The 18,390-nt window shown below is 39.0% G+C and overlaps 1 protein-coding gene across 1 annotated transcript in view; it reads left to right on the forward strand.

The window, feature by feature from the left end:
• The window catches only part of PCP4 (Purkinje cell protein 4), a 55,902-nt gene extending 49,677 nt beyond the window's left edge, over nt 1–6,225 (forward strand). The window contains exon 3 of the mRNA XM_007427979.4: nt 5,863–6,225. Coding sequence (XP_007428041.1) covers nt 5,863–5,990 — 128 coding nt within the window. The 3' untranslated portion in view covers nt 5,991–6,225. The remainder of the gene's footprint in view (nt 1–5,862) is intronic.
• The last annotated feature ends 12,165 nt before the right edge of the window (nt 6,226–18,390 follow it).

The following is an 18,390-nucleotide window of genomic DNA, read 5'->3' on the forward strand; positions in this document are numbered from 1 at the left end:
TCCTGGTATTTTCAAGCCCTAATGGGCGGAGACTTTCCAAAGAAAGTCCTAAGGACTGGAGTCTGCTATTAGCTTTTGTTAGCTAGGTTGATATAAAATGGTCTGAGTGGAGCCAGACCTATAGGGGAAAAAAAATCATCCAGAAATTAAGGAGATAGAACCAAGCACCCACAGAAACCAAACCTGTCTCTAACCATAAAACAGCATTCTTGATGCATCTTTGAACTGTGAGTTTTGCTGTTATAAATTTGGACTGGACAGCTTCCAGGATATTAAAGTTTGTAAAAATGCAAATTAGAACAGCATAAAGAAGCTGAGAGATGACCTTAGGAAGAAAAACCTTGCAAGCTGCAGGAATAAAATGTGCCCCTTTGAATAGAAGAACCTTAAGACAGCTGTGGAGCTATGTTGGGCCACACTTGCCTGATAAGAGGAATGTGCACTCCAAGATAAGGAAGCCTGGAACTGCACCCCAAGATATTTATACATACGTACCTGTTCTATTGGGGTCCATTAGTTTGCCATTTATGTAACCTACTGTTGTGCAAACACTAGCACTTTAGTTTTTTGATAATTTACTACAGTTCTTTTAGGCAAAAGGAAGCCAGTGCCCTCAATTCCATTCTCATTCCCACCTGGGAGGCAGACAAAATTACTACATTGTCTGCATATAGCAAGGCTGGAATTGTACAATCTACTAACACTGGAAAGTGATGATTAAAAGATGAGAGACCCTGAATTATTGAATTGATACTGTATACAAATTAAAAAGTAAGGGGGCTAGAATACATCCTTGCCTTATCCGTCTTTTGGTGGAAAGAGCTCCAGAAAGGTGCCCCAAGGGGAACATCTGACTCTCAGTGAGGTGTTAGAATAAAGAATCTGGATAAGAAGGAGCAATCTTTTATCTATGGAAGATTCTTGAAGTTTTTGCCATAGCCTCTCCCTTGGAATCAGATCAAAAGCTGATTTGAAATCCACAAAGACTGCAAAAAGGGTGCCTTTGGGTAGTAAAGTGTATATTTCAGCTAAATGGTGCAAGACCAGACAGTGGTCTAAGGTTGAACAGTTCCCCCTAAATCCTGCCTGTTAATCAACAAGAATATTTTCACTTTGGACCCAATCCAACCGTTTTAAATAAAGATACTTTGTATATAGTTTGATTATTGTATTAAGCAAGCTAATTGGTCTATAGTTGGCAGGGTTAAGTCTATTTCCTATATTCTTATAGAGGGGGATAACTATGGCCTCATTCCACTCAGATAGAAAATGTGCTGTGCTATTAATATAAGTAAAAAGAGAAGCCAGGACTGGGGCCCACCAATCTTTATTTTCTTTTAGCAACTCTGGAAGGATGAAATCACCTCCAGGAGGTTTCCCAGATTTTAACTGTACAATGAGATCCTTAGCCTTGGCTATAGACACAGGAGGCCATTTGGGAGAAGTCACCATTGGGTGGGGAACCACCGCTGGATTATTTAACAGTTTTGGATTAAAAATGTTTTGAAAGTAACTGTCCCAAATATCTGCAGATGGGACCTAAGTGACTACCCATGGGAGAGCAGTTAACTAGACACCAGAACCAAGCAGGGTTCTTAAGCTTAGCTGGTGCAATTAACCTCCCCCAATCCTCTCTCAGCACTTGTTCCTTCGTCGATTTTATAAGTGCTTTATAAAACTTCTTATCCTCTCTGAGTGATTGAAAGGAACCTAATGAGTTGTCAGATCAAAAAGTATATACTGCAGTAAGAAGGGCTTTTTTTGCTTTATAACAGTCCGTGTCGAACCAAGGTTTGGATCTCACATGAAGGGGGCTAGTACTAATTGATGAAACTGTAGATAATGGGGCCTGGAGAGTGTGGATAATAGACTGGTAATGTGATAATATCTGTTCAGAGGAGTCTTCTAAACAAAACTGGGAGTGGAGTTGAAGGAGGGGTTCTGAATTTAACAGACCATATGAGTTTTTTGCCATTCTGGGAGACCATTTATTTTGAATGACTCTTTTTGTTGTGGCCCCAGGGGGTTCAGTGAGCTACAGCTAAGAACCTAATATATACTTTAGGATTCAGACAGCAGATTAATGGGAAATGGTCACTATCTGGACAATTCCCTACCTAGAAATAGGTTATTAGATGAGTGTAAGTATGTGGAACCATAAAATAATCAACCACACTTGCTCCTTTGGAGTCCCAGAAGGTTAGCTCCCCATTTAAGCCTCCTCTAGTGGATCAATTTAGTATGACCAAGTCCAAACTATATATAAGCTGGGCTAATCAGAAGCCTGCTGTATTACAGCATATACCTTTAGATTGTCAAGCCTGTAAAGGACAGACTACTTCATTTGAGGGGAGACACCAATTAAAATGAGCTTGTAAAAAAACATCTGACTCCCCAATACAAGCATTGAAATCACCACCAATAATTACTAATGCGTCTGGGTACTGGCAAAATAGACTGAAGATATAGTTGCCAAGAAGATCCAGATACTATTAACTTCATTATGTCTGTGTAATGGGGGAAGATATATATTGATGAATAATATATTGTGTGGCTGAAGATGAAACAAAAGAGCCAGGGCCATGCTGGCACATGGCTCCAGCACAGTCACAGAGATGTTAAATTTTGTAGTGACCATCATGCTCAAACCTCCTGAGGGTCTTCCATTTTTAACACTGGGTAGTGCCTTGAGCGTGCATGGAGTATATCCAGAGAGAGATGTATATTTATCATCCATGCCCCATGTTCCTGGACCAACAAAATATCAAAGGAGCTAATATATTCCAGAAAAGAGGCATACTATTAAGATGGTGTTCAGAAGGGAGCAGAAGATGGGGAGGACTTAGGATAATTGGATTTTGGTTGTTTTGTTTGGGTTTTTTTCTTCTGGAGGTCTGTGACTTCTTTCTTATTTTTATTGTTCTTGCTTTTAAAGTGTAAGCCACCCAGAGTTATTTATTTATTTATTTATTTATTTATTGACTTGACTTGACTTGACTTGACTTGACTTGACTTGACTTGACTTGTATAGCCACCCATCTCACCAAAGAGACTCTGGGCGGCTCACAGCCATTAAAAACAACATTGGAAAAGAGAAAACAAATCAAAACAAACATACAAGCATACACAATCATAGGTAAAAACTACATTAAAAACAAAAAGCCAAAATCTGTGGATGAATCATTCACTATATCACATTCAGTGTAACCACTGAAGAAACTCTCCACTACCACCCAAACCCAACCACATTGAAAAAGTAAAGGCCGGTAGAATCAGGGCTGATCTAGGCCCTGAGGGAGATGATGTTCCAAAGGGCAGGCGTTGCAGCAGAAAAGGTTCTCTTCCTGGGTCCTGCCAGATAGCACTCCTCCATAGATGGGACCTGTAACAAGCCTGTTCTGCCAGACCTGATGGGACAAGTAGATGTAACCAGGGAGATGCAGTTCCTTAAATAAATTAGTCCCATGCCATGCAGGGCTTTATAGGTTATCACCAGCACCTTGAATTGAATCCAGAAGTATACTGGCAACCAGTACAGCTTGCAGAGCAAAGGTGTAACATGTGCTGATCAAGGAGCGGACATAACTGCCCACGCCACTGCATTTTGCACCAGCTGTAGCTTCCAGATGCTCTTCAAGGGCAGCGCCATGTAGAGTGTGTTACAGTAAACCATATGAGACCTGACCATTTGGAGTTGTTCACCTCTAAATAAAAGAAACAAACGAATAAAAATAAAATAAATATACAATTGGGAGTATATATAACTGAATAAATAGGGCCTTCTTTGGAGTAAACTTGGTTAGGAGCATGGAATAAAAATGTTGGCTCCTGAAAAGTCTAAAGCTAAAGACCCTTTTGGACTTAGCTTGACTTCTGGTGACTATGTACATAAGTCCATGAGTTTTCAGGACAACAATGTAGAGGTGGTTTCCTACTGCTTTTTGGGGGTGTTTTTCAACTTCTCAATTTAACCTAGAGCCCTTGTATTTGTGTGATAGCATTTCTGTATGCTTGCACATGAGAGAACATAGAGTAAAACTGCAGCTTTGAGGGCGCGTAGATTTAACATTTTCTATGCATACTGTTTTCCAAATACATAAACATGCCCCTTTCCAGATTTGCTATTTGAGAAAGCCCATGGGCACACATCCTATATAGATGATTTTCATTAGAGGAAATGGTAAACAAAGAAAATGGGTTGAAAACACTTCTCCAGTGCTCCCATCCTAATCTATAAATCTGCATACTACTACAATTTGGCAAATACAAAAAAAGAAGACTCCAATTTTGAAGGAAGGATTCTCACATGAAATTCCCTGTCCCCTCCAGTTTCTGAGGCTGATTGACTCTGAAGTTAGTCGTTACTGACTTTGGAAAGCTCCAAAAAAGTGAGGTATGCTAGAAAAGGTGTGGTGAGGGGAAGAGTTGAGCAAAGACCTGAAGCATTCGTAGCAATACCAGCCTTCCACTACAGGGCCCCACATCCAGAGAAAAGTTTGTCTCCAAAAGAAGGTAAGATGGAATATGAGAGATTGACGCATTCACTTCTTCACAGGACGTATTTCACATTAAAGCTGTATATCTATATCATCTATTTTAAATACCTATTTTAACCATAGCAAACATTTTTTTGAAAATTTCTCATACAAAAAGTTCCCAGTTAAAAAGCAAACACCAAGTAGCTAAAAGTACACAATAAACAAAGCAATTATAATTTTCTGACATAGGCACTCCTGGGTTATAAAGAAAGCAGTAGAGCTCAATGGTATTTGTGAAAAAGTTGTGCCTGTATTTCTCTATGTGTTTGGAATGAGAGGTTGTGTAATTGAGTGAATGGATTGGGTTTCTAGTCCATTTGCTCTAAATTAGTTTCTCTACTGCTAACATAGATATGAGATATTCAGTACCACTATTGATATGGTCAATAAATGTTTGCTTAAAAATAATTGAGAATTAGAGAAGTCGAGAATACATTAGGAGCAAAGTCTACTTGAAAAATCTTATCAATTAATTTGTCATTGGAAGAGATAATGCAAGCCAGGAATCTATTGGATACTGCCTTCAGGGACCAGTGTGTTTGCAGACAATTCCCTTGATGCCCCCAAGCCCAGCTTCCCAAAAAAATATTTTAATTAAAAAGTAGGATATTGACATGCTGCAGAGCAAAGGTCCATCCTCTCGCATTGCATTTATTTGCAAGAATGCCTTTGGCCTTTGCGAAGCTCCCACTGAGAGCATCCCGAGAAAGCTTGTTTGCCTTTTGGGAAATGGTGTTCGGTGCCTGACGATGCTCATCACGGCAGCCGTATTAGTCAGCAAGTCTTTTGCAGGAGTCATCTTGTCAGCAAGCCTATCAAACATTTCTACCTTCCAAATGTGCCTCAGTCCTAGAAACATTTAACAATGACTTCCTCAAAGTAAGTTGTTCATCAAAATAAAACTTTAGCAAATTGAAAAAAATTCTTGTAAGTAGCTCGTTCCAGACTGAGAGCTAAGTTGGTCATTCCTGGACAGCTGGTATCTGTTCTCAGCCTTCTTAGCCCCTTTTTTCCTGGCCTCAAACTTAAAGCAAAGCCTGCGGGCTGACACTAACCAATGGTTTTAATCTGTTACACTGCTAACAGTCAGCATTGCTTGGAGATGTAGAATACTTTAAATAGTGTCTAGACTCTCACTTACCACTTCTCAGAACACTGTCAATCCAGTGGCTCAGTAAGGTCTTTCAGATATATGGGAATAGGAGAGGAAGAGGTCACAAGGTTTCTTTGTCCTGGCTCCCCTTCTGAGAATCGACATTGGTAATTTTCTTCTTAAATGTGTATTAATTTATTGTGTTTGTGTTTATTCATTTTCTTGATATAGAAACACAAAAGAAGGTTCAAGAGGATTTTGATATAGACATGGATGCACCAGAAACAGAGAAAGCTGCAGTGGCGATACAATCTCAGTTCAGAAAATTCCAGAAGAAAAAGGCTGGCTCCCAATCTTAGTCTCTACCTCAGAATTTTCACCATCAGCACTTCCTGGTCTATCCTGAAATGAAGAAATAAAACATTTAGGTGCATGTACAGAAATTACCATTATTTAAAACCCCAATTGTCAGGTATCAAAACAGTTATGCTTATGTTGTGGCTCAGTCTCTATATTGATATCCAGTATCCGTTCTTCTATAACCTACCATTTTACCTGATATGAAAATAAAATATTAGGATGAAATTACTGCAACTTGATCAGTCTTGACCTGCATTCTTATATTATTCCAACAAACCCAGTGCTTTAAATTAAAACAGCACAAATGCCCACTTTTCTCTTCACTGGAAGCTTGGAGATAAGTACCATATAATTTTATGTGGTCAGCTTATTTATTTTCTGAGGAATGAGAGCCTAAATTCATCTTACCTTATTTGGTGGAACAAGGTGCCATCCATATGTGGCAATAGCCAATATTTTTCTCTGTCTGGAAAGAGTGAAACATTTCAGCCATTTTTATGAGGTTGTAGATTTGAGGAAGCAAAACAAGTGCCTAAGCTTTGTAGAGGCTTAAAGCAACCTTAAATGTGCAGAAATAATAATAATAATAACAACAACAACAACAACAACAACAACAACAACAGTACCAACAACAGCATCAGTCAATAGCAAAAGGCAAGTTTACTTGGAACAGCTTACATCCTGCAATAATACCCTTAACACCATCAAACAACATCTACCTATCTAAGGTCCTTGGGAAGGACTAGATAGGAGGATAAAAATACCAAATCCACTCTAAACATCTGGCTGACTGTGCGAGCAACAATAATAATAAATATGGGAGTTTTGAGTAGTGAAATGGGTACCTTAAGCCCCTGCAAGGTTTGGTGCACCAATTCTGCCCTTAACACCCTCAACTACCTAAACATGGCTTCACTCAAGCTGAGGTGCTCTGGGGCACACAAAAAGTGTGCTGGGAGCTCCACATAGACCATTAATTATAGGTCGCCCATTTGTATCTTAGATGGAAAAGCTGTTCTACATGAACAAAGTGCAGGAAACTGTCCATCTGTCAGTCTTGGCAAAGTGGCTCTATCTGTAAGTCGGATCACTGGGTTATATATGGTTTCCCATATATGTAGGGAAACAGAATTTTGCAAGGAGGTCTAGATGCAGGGGTGTGCTACCAGCTGGTTAACAAGGGGCTAACTATGGCATGAATGGGAATGTGGGACTTGGGAATAATGGTGCAGCTGCCTGGATAAACTGCCATGTCTAGTTGGGGTCAGCAGATGGAAACATGGGCAGTTTGTGTTTTGGCAGCAGAGAGGATTCCTGTGATCACCACATGGCCCACCCTAGCTCCTGTAAAATGTAGGCAACAGGTCCAGTTTCTCAGATGTACCAAAACAGCAGGCTTCACATCACTCTGAAGGGTAGGGAGAATCGTAGGATAAAAACAAAATAAGTAGCAAACTTAAGTGGAGACTTGGATAATGCTCCAAAAAGACTCAAATGAACCCCCCCAGAACACATCTGTCCAGATGTTAACTATGGTGTACTGTATACAGTTGACATGACCAGAACAGTGACCTGCCACAGGGACTGAAGAATTTTTACCACCTTGACTAAATCAACCCTTTCAAGATGGCTGGGACTGGCAAGTATGATAGAGGTATCCACAGAAATACCTGAAGTTGCTTCATGCTGAATCAGACCGTTTAGCTTTTTAGTGTGAATCAGCACTGCTCTCATGTTTCAAATGGGAATCTTTCACAGATTTACAGACTAGACCAGGGAGACTTTAAATGCAAAGATCTATCTTGCTGCTCTTTCAGATCAGTAATTTAGGCAATTCACCTGTTTGGAAGAAAAATGCCTGCAATTAAATATGACTCTTTTTATTTAAACAATTAAATAAAATATAAATAACTCCTGAAAGTAAAAAAAGACACACAGATTAACTGTCATGCAAACACATTAAAACACAGAGGCATTAAAAATTAAATTTATGTTCCAGCAATAGGTCAGATCCAGACCTCATCACAATTATTATAAAAACACTGAAATCAATGAGGCTTCCAGCACTCATGGCTAGGATGTCCCATTAATGTCAAGGTGTCTATTCAAAGCAAAATCTGGATCCATTCAAATGCCTCACTCTCCCTCTGAATGCAAGGATATGATACTCACACTGAGATTCTGAATTTATTCCAGTTACAAAAAGGCAAATAAATATGAGAAAAGAAATGATATCTTATATATCATTGATGCTGATAGCAATAATGCTGCAAAGCAGTCAAATGCCATTCGGTGTTAAATGTGGGCCATATCAAATTAATCAAAAACTTCCGTACAGTGGTTCCATTTGGTAAATGCCTTCAGCATTTGAAAGCAGACTTACAGATTAATTGGCAGACATCAAAGATTATCCAGCCAATTCATGACATCAGCACAGTCCTGTAAGCCAGATATTTAATCGTAATCTTTTCTGATGAGATCACAGGATAAAAGAAGGCAGTGAAGGTGGGCTTCTTTCCAGCATCTGCCAGTTCCAAGAGTTGCCTGCTGTGACTGTTTTAGCACAACATAGTCCCTCCCTGCCACCTGCTTTATGTAGTTCTGCCAGACTGGAGATTGCAATATTTACTACTGCTCTGATTTTTATAAAATTTGCATATAAGGGAAGAACAACAGCACAAGAACTTCTGCAATGTATCTTTAATGTAGCTGAACTCTTTGCATGGTATTTCTCCAGAACTGCTTCCCTCTATTCAACAATGGGTTAAATATTTTGGTTCCTCACCTACTTCATTCTCAGCATAGAGAGATGGACACCTACAGTTTGTTCATGGGACATTTTGATTATTTTGATCATCCAACAAATAACATTTAGATTAATGTTTCTTTCTTCAACTTGGGAGTAAGAAAATACAAACATTAGATTTCCTCTTATTTATTTGAACATGTGGGCATAATTGGTTTCAAGCAAGCAAAAGTGAATTGTATGTATGAGCCTTTCTCAACCTCATATTACTTGACGTATTAGAATACAACTTCCACAATACCCAGCTGTCATACTGACCTGGAAGTGTGAGAGTTGCACTTCAACAGCTCTAGAGGTTATTACACCAAACAGGGAATTTAGTAAGTCTAGAGGATCTCCTCCAACTATATCATAAAAAACCAAAAATGCATCTTTGTGGTTTTTTTAGAGTGATTACAAAGACCACAGCATGGCTGGATTAGAAAGATGCAGCTGTTCCCAACTGTTCATAACCAAATCGCTCAGGTAGCCCTCATTTTATGTGTGTCAGTTAAAAACAATGCGCAAGTTTCCTTGTCGCATCTCAGTGAAAGATGCGGAAGTGTAGCGGACACATTCAAATATTTGCTTGGCCCTGTAACAATGTATTGCCATCTTTTGGACTGGTTGACATGGTGGTGCTAGTGGTCAGAAGGAATGGAGATAGAGTTTTGCAAGACAGAGCATTCTCCAGCTGTTTAGAGGCACTTCCTTTCCTTAGCAACCACAGCAAACCTGTGCATGCATCTCCCTTCTTTAGCTCTCCAGCTGAGTTCCAACAGAGCCAAAGTAAAGCAGTGAGAGGTAATCCACACCAGTGGAGCAGCTCAACAGACAGTGACAGCTGTGGGGAACCAGCCACTCTGGAAGAGCATTGTGCCTCAGCTGCTGGTCTCTCTGGATTAGCAGCAGCAGCAGCAAATTGTAAATACTGTAAGTGTCCCAGACCTCTCATTAACAGACGTAGCAGCACCAGCTACCTGGAAAGATAAACCTGAAGAAAAAGAAAAAAAAGTGCTGATCAAATCTAGGTATCATTTTTGTTGTTCAGTTGTTCAGTCATTCAGTACTTCCAGCTGTTAGCAACATGATAAACAACAATTTTGCCAGGATTGTCTATCAATAGCAGCTTCTTTGAGTTCTTATAAACTCATGCTTGTGATATCTGTGATAGTATCTAGGTTTCTTGTCTTCTGCTGGCCTCTTTTTCTATTCTATTTTTCTAAGCATCAGGATGTTCACCTAAGACTCTTGCTTTCACATTATGTGAACAATATATTTAAACCTTAATTTCATCATTAGTACTTCCAGTGAACTGACTGTTTTACCTAATCTAGTATTGAATTATCTGCTCTTCTTGCTGTCCAAGGTACTCTCAGCAATTTTTTCCAGCACCACAGTTCAAATACATTGATTTTTCTTTATTCAGTCTCTCTGATGGTACAGTTTTCACAGACCCAAGTTACAAATAGTCTGTGGCCTTGGCAATACAGATTTTTTTTTTTTTGGTAATGTTATGTCTTTACGCTTTAATACTTTATCTAGGCTTGTCATGATCTTTCCCCCAAGAAGCAGATGTCTCTTTATTTCATTGTAGTATTCATCATCTCTGTGGGCTTTTGAGCCCAGGAAGATAAAATCTGTTACTATTTCCACCCTGTTTCCACCCTGGCTTTTGTACTCCCATTTTTCACCTTCAACAAAAGATTAGGCTACCAAAGTAGCATCACCACAACTTCTGAGGTTGTTCATATTTCTTCCAGCAATTTTAATTCCAGTTTCTATTTCTTGTAGCCAGCATTACTCATGATATTTCTCATTTCTCATTGCATGTGTTAAGTAAATAGGATGATAGTATACAACTTTGGCACACTCCTTTTGAGCCAGTTAGTTGCTCATAGTCGATTTTAAATGTTACTTTCTAGTCAACATAAAATACTTACATGTTAGGTATGGACCGCCTCTAAAAGCACGTAACCCTCTGTTTTTAAGGGCTGCTCATACTTTGTTGTGACCCATGCAGTCAAAAGCCTCTGTAGAATCAGTGCAGGAAAAATAAATGTCTTAAAAACTCAATGACTTTTCCATTATCTGTCAGATATTTGCAATGAGCTCCTCAGTGGTGCTGCTGAAACCAGATTGTATCTCCAGTACTACTTCTTCCATGTATTGCTAAAGTCCAGGCTGCAAAATTTTGAGCAGTGACTTACTAGCGTGTGAGATAAGCATAATCGTTTACTACTCTGAATCCTCTTAGCTCTGCCCTTTTTTGGTATTGGAATAAAGACTGATCTTTTCCAGTCCTCTGGCCAGTTCTGTGTTTTCCATACCTGCATACAAACTACAAGAAGCATTTTAACACCACAACCTTGTGGTGATACATCTGATACATCAGCTTGTATGCCATCAATTGCTGCAGCTTTTTTGTTCCTTTTCCAAATGTCTGGTTTTAGCTTAGTGCCCATACTTTTGTATGTACCAGTGATTTGGGGGTCTTTTTTGTCGATTTTTTTTCATGTATTCTTCTTTATATTTCCTTTGTCTTTTATCATGTCCATCTTTATGTAAAAGTTTCCCTTAATTTCTCTAGTTCTCTTTAATAAATCTCTTGTCCATCTCATTGGACTGTTGTGCTCAATTTTTTGCATTGATCATTTAGGTAGACTTCTCTGTTTCTTCACACTCTTCTCTGGAATCTGGCATTTAGTTGGGTAAATTTGACTCTTTCACGGATGCTTTTTGCCTATCCTCAGCTGTTTTCAACATATTTTAATTGCTTCATGGATATCACTCCAGAGTTCTTCAGGCACTCTATCAAATCTAATCCATTAAATCTGTTATTTACCTTCACTACATATTCAGATGGAATATGGCTGAGATTGTATCTTGTTGGCTTAATTATTTTGTTTGCTTGCTTTAGTTTATGGTGGAATTTGGCAAGAAGTAGTTCATATTCTAAGCCAGTAGGTCTGAATAGAGTTCCTCCAACTTTGCTTCTGAAATATGTAGTCAGTTGAATTTCAGTATTGTCCATCTGATGGTGTCCATGTATTCAGTTTTCTTTTAGGTTTCTGGAAAAAGATATTGCCTGTGAACATCAGAACTCTTGGATTGCTGATACTTCAAAAAACAGGCTTAAGTTTCAAAAGGATCTTCCTAGACTTGAACTTTGAACCCTATCTCACAAAATACAATTAAATGGTGAGAAATGTAATATTCTACACTTAGGTGGGAAAAACCAAATAGACAAGTACAACATAGGTGGTTCCTGGCTTGGCAGTAGTATTTGTGAGAAGGATTTAGGTGTCCTGATAGACCACAGATTAAGCATTAGCCAGCAGTGTGCTGAAGCTGCCAAAAGAGCTGATGTAATTTTGAGCTGCATCAACAGAGATACAGTGACAAGATCAGGGGAAGTGAAAACTCTGCTTTTTGCTGCACTGGTCAGACTTGCCTAGAATAATGTGTCCAGTTTTGGTCTCCACAATACAAGAAGGATGCCAAAGAACAGGTAAAAGTGCAGAGAAGAGTGACAAAATGGTGAAGGACTTCGGCATTAAATCCTACGAAGAACAGCAAAAAGAACTAGGTACGGTTAGCCCAAGAGACGGCTAAGGACAGATATAATAGCAGTCTTCAAATACTTGAAGGTTTGTCACAGGGAAGAGAATTTTATTCTCCATAGCTCACAAGGGTAAAATAAGTACAAATGAGTGGAAACTTTACAGATGGAGATCTGAATTTGAAATAAGGGGGAATTTCCTGACTGTAAGAGCTATTAAGTAGCAGAATAGTCTGCCTCCTGGAGCTCTAGGTGCTCTGTCACTGAAGATTTTCAAGCAAAGGTTGAGTAGCCATTTGTCTGGAATGGTATGAAGATTCCTGCCCTGAGTAAGAAATTGGACTCAAAGACTGCTCTTCCCCAACAGCTCACTAGATACCTTCTGAACTGAAAGACTCATCTTCTACTATCACATAGATATTGTCCTGAATGCAAATATGCATGTTGGGGTTTTGGCAGAATATTGCCCTAGGTTGCCATTTCCTTCTTCAGTAGAACATATTTTGCTTGATCTCTCATTTAGGAACTGCCTCTCATGAGTGTGCCTTCCAAGAGTGTGCACTCTGAGTGGGAGAGCTCATCACTGGGATGCACAAGTGTATAAAGTTCATTTTTAGGGAAAAGGGGACTTTTTGTTTAAATTTTGTTCTTTAATAAGGTAGTAGGTAGGACTTGGAAGATGAGAAGACACAGTTTCCAAATCAGCCTCAGTGTTCTTCAATCAACACACCACAACTGCAAAGAGAAACTCTTTGTTAAAAGTTGCACTGCCAAAATGAAAGCAGTGACTATTTACAGAAAAACTGTTAGTAACAAACCTGGAGCTTATAGAAGTTTTCTTTTTAGCCTGTGCTGTTTTATTAGTAACAAGATAAGGAAAAAATGGTGAAGCTAAATACTGTTTGAAAGGAAAAAATAGTGTTTAACCTCCTTTCCCCCCCAGTAATTTAGTTTAACTCTAAATAGCATCTCCAATGCCTAGTAAACATAGATGAACATTTCTGCCAATTAAAGACTGACTTGAATTGGGGAAAAACACAACATACTTGTATCATAACTCTTTGTTACCGATTTTTGAGGAGGCAATAAAATAGGTCCCCTTGCATTTGTAAAATATGTATTATAACCATTTCTAGGCTTTATCTGCAACAGTTCCAGTAGTTTCACTCCCCAGATGCCTTGTTTATTTAGTCAAATAAAAAAATATTGCCATCTGCAACTCAATTCCTTACACATGCAGATGTTCTATGTGTCTCCTAGAACAGGCTGGGGGTATCTGTAAATAATATTCACCACTTCATTTCTTCACACACACACAAAGTCATACATGCAAAATGATTCAGCTACTGTGGGTGCATCTCCAATTGACAGGTTAATCAGGACATTATATGTAGATGAGTGTAGCAATCTAGCTTTGACAGAAAAAAGAAAAAAAATGTACAGGTTTTGAAATAGTTATACATACATTTAAACTTGCCTCCTGCATTTATAATGCTGTCCCATAGACTTAGGCTTAGGCTGTTTCCCCACCAGGACTTTGGACACAGTCAGAAAGCCATATTGACAGGCATTCCTCCTTTTCTGGATTGGTAGAAGAGTTTGCCAGCATAAACTGTGCTGTCCCAATGGCTGAGAGCTATAGTTGTAATGCTGGATAAGTTAAGGAAAGCAATTGGCTGGTTCCCTAACTTCATTTCCCCTCCCACTGAGCATCCCCTGCTGGTGGGAAAAGCAACCATCAATGACTCCACTAAACATCAGAAGGAATCTGGTAGCATTTTTTTCATCTAACAAATTTTGGATTATATCCACAAGGCAAAAATGGTTTACACCCACTCTTAAACATGCTATTCCCAGTTCATAGCACTAGTTTACACTCAGAGTTCTGCATGAGAAGAGATCTTGTCAATGGGGTTCTGCAGTGCAGAATACATAGTGCAGCATACATAGAATTCCCATTTTCAGTTTCCTCATACTTGCTGTTAATAGATTTTAGGGCTGCGGAATCATTCTGTTGTGATCCTAAAGTCAGAATCTACGTTCATAAACTAAGTTGATCAATGCTTTGATAGAGAACAAAGTTGATCTTTACTATGCTGAACTGCCCTACCCATCAAAATGAATGGAAGATCATTGGATACTGGAGGACTACAAAGGTTGCCTGATTTGTTTGCTACTTGATGTGTTACTGAGTGATATGTATATTAAGTCTGCTCTCTAAAATTTGCAGAATCCAGTTCAAGTTAATCAGAAGGGACTCCCACTGTGTGCAGGATTAAGTAGGTTAGGGTAGCCTTTAGTCCAAGAATTCAAGTGACTCATTCTAGCATTGTGCTAGCACACCTTGGTCTTCCCTTACATGAGAAATGTTGCTCTGAAAAATGGCAGTTATGGCCCCCTGAATTGCATCTCATGTTTTGGTAAGTTACATTCACAGGGCGTAAAAAATCTCATTCTGTATTATTTTCAGCAGAATTACATCAGAAGACATCTGGGCTCTGTGTATTAACCCTAACTACAAAATCATTTGGAATTAAAATTGTGCTTAGTTGGCTAAACCTGAACTGAGACATGACTAATACACTAAAATGTTTATCTAGTCGAAAGCTTCAGTGAATTTAATGGCTCTCACTCCCAGGATCAGGATTTGAGACTTAGCTTTTAAAAGTATTTTTATATATATCCATAGGCCTTACTGACACTCAGCTTTTATTCACATTTCTGAACGTGCCTTCCCCTTCCTGAACATGTGTGGGAAGTACAACTCCCAGAACAGTCAGCTAGCAGGACAGTTGTCACCCCGACACTTTTGAAAGGACAAAGATGGAAGGGGGCTGCATCAGTCTTTTGGCAGATCCTGCTCAAAATACAAATCTGCTGAATATGGAGAACTATCTTTTAACTCCAAAGAGTTCCAAACCAAACAGCTATTGCAGCTGGACTTCCCTTTTGATTTTAAGCCAAGGGTTTCTTCCTACGATTTAACTTTCACCCCATGGGCCTTTTAAGGTGTGTAGACCATTAACTTGGCTCTTCATGACTACAAGTGTAACAAGTGAGTTCTACAGCAATAAAAGATCCCTCTAGGGACCCTTCTGGAGAATATCATGATTATCTCTACATTCAATGGAACTGATGAACAAGTATTAAATCTCTTTTATTTTCACTCAAACTATTTCCCTTCTCCATCCTCTCCCCAATCCGTAATTCCTGTTAGTATCTCCACTGACAGGTTTACACTGCTGTATCTAGACAGCCAAGATATTTTGGATCAAATCCAAAGCAGTCCCCAAACTGATATACTGCCTCCTGAAGCAGATTATACAGTAGCTACTTGGAAGTCCATTTCAGTAAACAGGCCTGATGAAAAACCTGCTGTGCAAGCAACCTATATATCTTTTCTAATTCCAATCCATCCAATTGCCCAAACTTATAGAACACCCCTCTATGTCCAGTTGGCTTGACTCCAGCACCCAAATGTAGCTGCAAGGAAAATGACTATCAAAAGCTGGGGGGAAGGGAAGGGAAGGGAAGGGAAGGGAAGGGAAGGGAAGGGAAGGGAAGGGAAGGGAAGGGAAGGGAAGGGAAGGGAAGGGAAGGGGGCATATCTGCAGTTGCCAAGATGCACTTTCCACACAGCATCATCACCAGATGCATCCTGGAATTGGTCAATAGCATAAGTAGCAAGCACAAATGCTGGTTGTGCTTTAATTTTGTAGTGAGACGGGTGCTTAGACAACAAGTTATCCGTATTCCCCATAATGCGATCAGTGGGCCAGCATGAAATGGATCACTCCCATTCGTAGCAGGAAATGAAAGGAACTGGTCCCCAACAGTCAGTTCAGTCTAGTTTGGTTTCCTGCCATTAATGGAAGTAAGAAACCAGATAACTGTAGTGGGTTGTTGGGAAGAAGGATAAAATGAGAAGCCTGAGCTGGGTATATGTGTATGTATCTTTGTGTATGAAAGGGTGCGAGTGTGTGCAGTTTCCTATCCCAAATCTGCCAACTCGTGCAGTTCTTGAGGCCAAACATTCTGCCATCTGGAGTTTAATGGATTGTTATAGCGATGAGTGAACAGACAAGGTTGTGGGAAACAGTATTATTTAGTCCATTTTACATGGTAATCAGGGAAACAAGCCTCTCACTACAGTGCTGCATCACTCCCAACTTTATACAATTTCTTCACTTCTGTCCCTGGAATTCGGAATTTACAAGCTGAGCTTGGATGTCTCCCTATTCATACAGACTATAACTGTGCAACAGGTAGGCAGTGTAACATGTGCCACATATAAAGAGAGGGAAGGCAAGTGATCTCATGCAATTAAGCCAAATTTTGGCCTATGGCATTCATACTGATGTTTGTGCAGAAGCCTACAGAAGATGCAATACTCTAAACCAATATCTTTAATTAATTAAATAAAAGTTAATGTAGTAAGAACAGTAACCTTTGTCATTAAGCAACTATAGCAGGCTATTTTGATACAGATTTTTTGTCTTTGATGCTGCAGAATGTAAAATAAGTTCATCTGGGTTCAATGCTCTAGTAATGTCCTTATTGAAAGAACAAGAGCAATTTGTGAAAGAAGCTCAAAAATAGCAACACATCATCATGTTTACAAGTTATTGGAGAGCAATTTCTAAATCTTCAACACCTTGCTTGTCTCTAGCTTCATCAGCTAACTACACAAAAGAAGTACTTTCACTGATTTGCTCCATAATCTTTTATACAAGTGCTTTAGCTGTGATGTGGATTATTTCATTTTGGAATTTACAGCTTGTGTATTTAGCATTTGCATGAAGCATTATCACTGTTTCTTGTAATTTTTATATCTCTTCATAGAAGATTCATATAACTGTGAAAGGAATCTATTTGTAACTACCTCTAATTTTTCAAATCCCAAATCATTCCTGAAAGGCAACTGATTGACAGTTAAAAATTGGATTATTTCAGCAATCTACTTCAGATTTTATCTGCTACTTTGTATAACTTCACAGCACATTTTTTGCATGAACAGCTTCTTCTGTTAATTCTTGCCTTCATTGCTGAAAATTACCATTGTGGTTTTATGGGCTTACATCTTTGTATTCTTAGAAAACCTTTCCTTTTTCTGCTTTATGTTTTCAGTCAGTGTATCAGTACAAATACTAATTCAGAATTTGCAACTGGAATTTTTGAATACACAAAACAAACTCAGTTAGCACTAATACTAACTGAGTACTTCAGTCCTTCCCACAATTTATAGCAGGAATGCTGAAATCTCTACGTATGGCCAGGCATTGCAGCCCAGAAGAACAAGTAGTCAAAGAATGATGGGCTCTGTGATTTTTACTAAAAGCTTACTTTTAAAACAGTGTTTGGAGCAGAATACTTTCTGTGTTGATTCAGCACACCCTCTCTGTTAGCTCTTCACTAGTCATTTTGGAGCTAGCCGTAAGGTCCTTTCCTCAGCCCTGTTATCTGTGCCTTAAAAGAAATGTGGGAGAACCATTGAAACTATCTGGCTGAAAGTTTGTGGGGTGAATGCCTTCTACGGAGTTTACTATCACTACCATTTTCATCCCATTAAAAAAAAAAAAAAAAAAAAGCAGCCACAAGCATTTTGATGGTTCCCTATTGTAAACCTCAGTTACATAATTAATTGAATCTTAAATCTGGTTGAATGGACACTTGTTGCTTTGGATCTCAAGTCCTAAATTTGAATCAGATCCTGTATCCTTTGAATATCAAATTTGAATTGGGTCTTGGCTGATCTACATCTCCTTAATATAGATGGCTTGACACACATGCTTCAACATGAGCTGGAATTTGGCATGTACAGTGTTTCTGGTCCTACAGAGGTCTGTAAGATATCCATGCTTCTCTTGGGGTAGGAAAACCATACAACATAGGAGGTGGAGGGCAAGGCCAGTGCATTTTGATTCATGGAGACTGCAACTTATGATAGGAATAAACCTGGGTTCTACCAAAACTATATAATTCATGGACAGGAAAATGGAAGACAATGAGATTTCCAGTCCTTTTCCTGTATTTTGACTTCCCCTATTATTCT

The sequence above is a fragment of the Python bivittatus genome, unplaced genomic scaffold (genome assembly GCF_059951505.1).
Source record: "Python bivittatus isolate LINGU-HERP-01145 unplaced genomic scaffold, Pbiv_v1 ctg000350_np1212, whole genome shotgun sequence".
Lineage (NCBI taxonomy): Eukaryota > Metazoa > Chordata > Lepidosauria > Squamata > Pythonidae > Python > Python bivittatus.